At 36.3% G+C, this 5861-nt stretch overlaps 1 protein-coding gene across 1 annotated transcript; it reads left to right on the forward strand.

The window, feature by feature from the left end:
* The first annotated feature begins 2441 nt into the window (after window positions 1–2441).
* On the forward strand, window positions 2442–3414 carry si:ch211-261a10.5 (potassium channel subfamily K member 13). The gene has a single exon (XM_067450954.1). The coding sequence runs from the start codon at window positions 2469–2471 to the stop codon at window positions 3372–3374; it is 906 nt and encodes a 301-aa protein (XP_067307055.1). The 5' UTR covers window positions 2442–2468; the 3' UTR covers window positions 3375–3414.
* Window positions 3415–5861: the final 2447 nt, after the last annotated feature.

Genomic DNA, 5861 nt, shown 5'->3' on the forward strand with positions numbered 1-5861 from the left:
TGGATCAATAGCTTTTAAGGATGGTATGCTAAATATTCTGATAGAAATAATAAACATTACATTTGAGGTTTGGATTGTTCTCTGGAGGTATAATGCAGTTGAAGACCTGCTGTTTTTGTAATCTTTTTACATTTTATTCCTCGATATTAATGGTTCAGTCAGATCATATTGGTAGGAGCAGGAAAAGCTGTGGCTGCTTTTGGTCTCATATCAACGTAGACTTTGTCCGAATATTCCTGTTATGGTTTGTGATTGTCTTCTACACTTTACTTGGGGCTGTTATCTTCTCAGCCCTCGAGAGACCTTCAGAACTAGAGGCACATTGCAAGTGGGACAGACAGCTGGCTGAATTTGTTCAGGATCACCAGGTTCCTTTGGAGGACTTGCGTGAGCTGCTGGAACACTATGAGGGGGCCATTGCTGCTGGGATTCGAATGGAACCACGAAGACCCCGATGGGACTTCTCAGGAGCTTTTTACTTTGTGGCAACTGTAGTCAGCACTATTGGTAAGTCTGTAGTAAATCATGACACTCTATCTATCTATCTATCTATCTATCTATCTATCTATCTATCTATCTATCTATCTATCTATCTATCTATCTATCTATCTATCTATCTATCTATCTATCTATCTATCTATCTATCATCTATCTATCTATCTATCTATCTATCTATCTATCTATCTATCTCTTTTCATGTCATCTAATTGAAATTATTATTATTGTAAATATAAAAATAGGTACAAGTTGTAATTAAAACATTTGTCTGAATTTGGTATTTAGCCACTAATGTGATTTGACATAAAGTCTATGTTTTTGGCTCAAATAATATTTTCAAGTCCATACATCTGTTCCTGTATTTGAAGAAGCGTACTAATATTAGCTTACTATAAACTTACAGACTCCATAGTGATTTGGAAGAAACAGAATGTTCCTATATTTCAAGAATGGCTATTTACATGCGTGATAACTATCTTCAACAATCTAGTTTTACCAGCCTCTGAGCTTATCTTTCAATGGTGAAATAACAAGAAAATCAATTTCCTGATTCAAATCCCCAGAGCTCAGATCATTTTAGCTTTGTAATCATGGATATGTAAGCTGAATTGTGTTGTGGTAGAACTATAATTTCACTTTTTTGTAATTCAATTATATCACAATTCTGTAAATATTAATGAATCCATCAGACACTGTGAAGATGATGCTGGAATATATATTATGAGAATGTCTAGTCAAGTCACCTTCATCAAGTTTGTTTCAAAGCTTACAGTGATAATAGGAAATGAATACAACAAAGATTGTTTTGGCTGTATGTAGCTCAGTGCAGCTTTTAAGTTTTTGATTGATTAATTTCCATTGTAAAAAATAATTAGTTAAAGGGATAGTTCACCCAAAAATGAAAATTCTGTCATCATTCCCTCACCCTAAAGTTGTTCCACACCTATAAGAGTTTCTTTGTTCTGCTAAACACACAAGAAGATATTTTGAAGAATGTCAATACCCCTTTAATTTTCTACCCCTTTGAACTACCCCTTTCATTTTCACTCTGCCCGTTCATTTACATGACAACGGCAAGGTTTGAAAACGAGATGCGCGTACTGGGAGCAACAACGTTCTAGCATCTGTCAATTTAATGGCCCAATGGACAACGTAAGGAAGACAGTTCCAGAGTTTAGGTGCTAAGTAGGAAAGGATCTATACTGCCTGCAGTCGATTTTGATATTCTAGGTATTATCAGCTGACCAGAATTTTGAGATCACAGTAGACGTGAAGGACAATTTTGTGAATTGGTCAGCTTTGTCAGGGCGTGAAGAAATATAGAGCTGATTATCATCAGCATAACGGTGTAAGCTAATGCCATGCTTCCTTATGATATATCCCAAGGTTAGCATGTGCATGGTAAAAAGCAATTGTCCTAGTACTGAGCATTGAGGTACTCCATACTGGACTAATATGACACCTCTTTGTTTACTGCTACAAACGGATAACAGAGAGAAACGTATGATTTGAACCATGCCAATGCAATTCAACTAATGCCAACATGATTTTGAAGTCTATTTAAAAGAATATTGAAATGCAGCACTAAGATCCAGTAATACTAATAGAGAGATACAACAGTTTCAGTACTATGATACAGTCTAAATCCTGACTGGAAATCCTTGCAGATACCATGTCTTTCTAAAAAGGAAAAGAAAATTTAGATTCGAGATTGCCCTATAATTGTTATGGATCAAGTAGCAGTTTTCATACAGGTTTGGAACAACATGAGTGTGAGTACATGATGACAAATAAATTTTTTATCTAATATTGTGTCTAAAATGTGATGCAGGGTTTACTCTTGCAAAACCTCCAATATCCACCAAATCTAAATGAACAAAAAAAATTGTATTACTGAACCATTATTTTCACCATGATCCTCACCCTTATGTTTTCACCATTAACTATGTTTGTCCATATCAGGTTTTGGGATGTCAGCACCCTCTACCCTCAATGGAAAAATCTTCCTTATCTTCTATGGGCTGATAGGCTGCGCAACCACCATCCTATTCTTCAACCTCTTTTTGGAACGCATGGTAACACTGATTGCATTCCTCACACGCAGATGTCGAAAGCAAAAACAAAAAACAAATCTGAGTAAAAAACGCACTGTTCCACATTTAAACACTCAACCAAAAAATGAAGACGGTCCTGAGGAACGGAAACCTTCAGTTTACTATGTAACCCTCATTTTAGCAATAGTTGCACTTCTGGTAAATTGCGGCGCATCGGGCCTGTACTCAACTATGGAGGGTTGGAGCTATCCAGAGTCTATGTACTTCTGCTTTGTAGCTTTCAGCACCATGGGTTTCGGGGACATGGTGAGTGGACAGAAGGCCCATTATGAAGCACGCTGGGTCTATCAGATAGCCAACTCTTTAATGATCATCCTTGGCGTGAGCTGCACCTACTCTCTTTTCAGCGTCACAGCCATCATCATCAAGCAGATGTTGAACTGGATTTTGTCCAAGCTGTTCAGTCTGCATTGCTGTCGGTCTCACAGCTGCTGCTCCGCCACAGGTCTGAAAGTCAAAGAACCGGCCAATCAGCAGATTCAGAACACAAGCAACCATCACAGCACCTGTCATGTGGTCAAGGCTTCTCACCCTTCCAAGAGCAAGTGTAAGTGTGCCAGCACTGCAGTAGGAACTGTATGCCAGAGCCTGGACACAGCAAACAGCGACCCAACATTTGAACACGGAATCAGAGATTTGGAAAAACTGCCAAAATATCATGCAGAGAAAGAAGTTTTCAGTGCTGTCAGCAAGAACTGTCACCTTAGTCATCATCACAGTGTGCAGGAGGATGTGAGAACAGTTACACTGTCAAACTTTTAGCAGCAAGATAAAAACATTAATGCAAACCCCATGCTGTAAGAAAATACTGGTCATTTAGAAATGTAAATGGTTTAATAGTAGCAATGTGAAACTGTATTTGATTTACCAGAGAAATGCATTTAATTTTACTTGGAAGTAATAATGTGTGAATTACCTTTTAATTCAGGGAACATCTACGTTTGTAGTATATTTAATCTATACTGTCTACTTTCACAGTAAAAATATTGCATTCAAATGACATTACTTTTTTGTAGTTTACACTGAGGCAATAATGGTATCGTTTTCAAAAACATGCACTTTGAAACCTGTTTGCATTTTCAAACGCTTTGCATTACTTAACATGAAAAATCTCAGTATAATAATAATGTCAGTTAATGTTAAACAGTAAAAAAAGTAAACCTGAGTTACCAACATGAATATCTATATTTATATAATCTAGCGTTAGCAAAAAATAATAAATGCTGAAACAAATGTATTACACATTGTTAGTTAATGGTAGTTAATGCATTTAACATATACTAATACATTATTAAAATCAAAAGTTAATATTGTTTAATGAACCTGAATTAACATGAACTTACAATGAATGTCTGCATTTTTAACGAACATTAGCAAAGATTAATAAATCCTGTCAAATATATTACACATTGTTAGTTAATGGCAGTTAATGCATTAGCATTAACTAACATGAACTAATATAACCTTATTGCAAAGTGTATTACTATTTTTTTATTATTGTAAAGTGTTTTCCAAAATAATGTTGAGTAAATTACTGTGGTAAAACACAATTTCACTTTTCTAACTTTAGCTAGTGTGTAATGTTGCTGTTTGAGCATAAACAACATCTGCAAAGTGACAACGTTCAAAGTTTAGATATTTGCTTTTTTTTAAAAGAAGTCCTTCCAAACCAGCTGGTAGGGAACTACAGAGACTCCTCCAGTTCCAATATTTACATAAACCACTCCTATACTTAATGTATACTTCATGTGACTGTTATCATTTGTATGTTGCCACAGACAAAGCTATGACATTGTTGTATGCAGCACCAGTTTTGCACAAAATTATTTTTAATCTTATAGATAATTAGTCTGACTATTAAAAAAAAAAAATCCTGGCAATTCCTTGACAGAAGTATTTTTTTTTTTTTGACAATATGCAAAAGTTAAAGGCCATAATGCAGTTACACTGGTCTGAAGACATTGGCTGTGAGAATATACACATTCCCTTATAAACCTGTTCCCTTTTAACAAGTTTCCCTAAAAACCTGTTAAAACGGTAGCATGTCTGAAATCACATGTATTCATAAAACAGTACGCAAAACCTGTGATCCACTTTTGGTGAGATTCTGTGCATTATGCATTCAATGAACACTTTAATATCCCATGAGGCCACAGGGATTTGTGAATGGCAGTGAAGTGACTGACAACATGACATACATATTACATTCATACAACACATACAGAACAGTCGCAAATTAAAAACTTTTTCAAAAGAAGTGTGCAGTTTCGGACACCACCACAGACTATCTCCGTCTGGCCCGGAAGTAACCCCCCTCCCCCTTCAGGATGAGTATAGCCTACTCATTTAATTGTTTTAATGTGAACTTTGAATCCAAATGAGCAAAGCATTACTAATAACTATTAGGCCCAGTTATTGGATTGCATGTAATAAGATTGCATTTCAGTTTTGTTATGACAACTTTCTGAGTGCACGCTGTGAGCATAAGATATGCAGCTGCACTACAATATAACATACATGAATTACCCCTAGTAGATCTATTCAGGTGGAGCTGGGGAAGGTGGAGGCTTTCTGAAAGCCTGCTGCAAACTGCTACAGCAAATGCTGACCAAGTATTTGAAAGTTAAGCAGCAAGCTCACTGGCTGCTGATACAGCAGGAACCCTCAGTGGTGCCCGTTAAGGACCTATCAGCCGATGCCATCTAGAGTTTCATGACAGAACTTTGTATTTGAGAAAAAGTAAATCAATTACAAGTTTACAGCAAAACTCCTAAGCAAAACTTACAGCAAAAAATAAATACAAATAAAATTATATATATATATATATATATTGTTTATACGGTTCTGCCCGGTTTCACAGACAAGGCTATCTAAAATGCATGTTTGAGCTGTTTTCACTGAAAGTAACTTCTTAAAATATGTCAGTGCCATTGTTTTGTCTCAAGATGCACTCCAGTAATGTTTTTATAAGGCACATCTAAAAAAGTTACTTAAATTTCATAATTTTACTAAGGCCTGATCCTGGCTTAATTTGAGCCCTGTCTAATAGCTGCAATTTATAGCTACAATTCGTTGCATTACAATTCGCACCGCTATTTTTAATCCACCAAAGGAGAAGATAAACCACAGTATGAAAAGTAATCTGTGCCTGGTGGTGGCATCGTATGGCGATTCATCCTCACACACACTCAGCCTGTGATGTGCACTGTGCAGTAATAAAATGAGCTGGCGCGGAGGGATACAGTGTGA

The sequence above is a fragment of the Pseudorasbora parva genome, chromosome 8, assembly GCF_024679245.1.
Source record: "Pseudorasbora parva isolate DD20220531a chromosome 8, ASM2467924v1, whole genome shotgun sequence".
Taxonomy (NCBI): Eukaryota; Metazoa; Chordata; class Actinopteri; order Cypriniformes; family Gobionidae; genus Pseudorasbora; species Pseudorasbora parva.

What these genes read in the sequence shown, in the direction of transcription:
- si:ch211-261a10.5 (XM_067450954.1), top strand. Translation starts at nt 2,469, where the DNA reads ATGTCAGCACCCTCTACCCTCAATGGAAAAATCTTCCTTATCTTCTAT.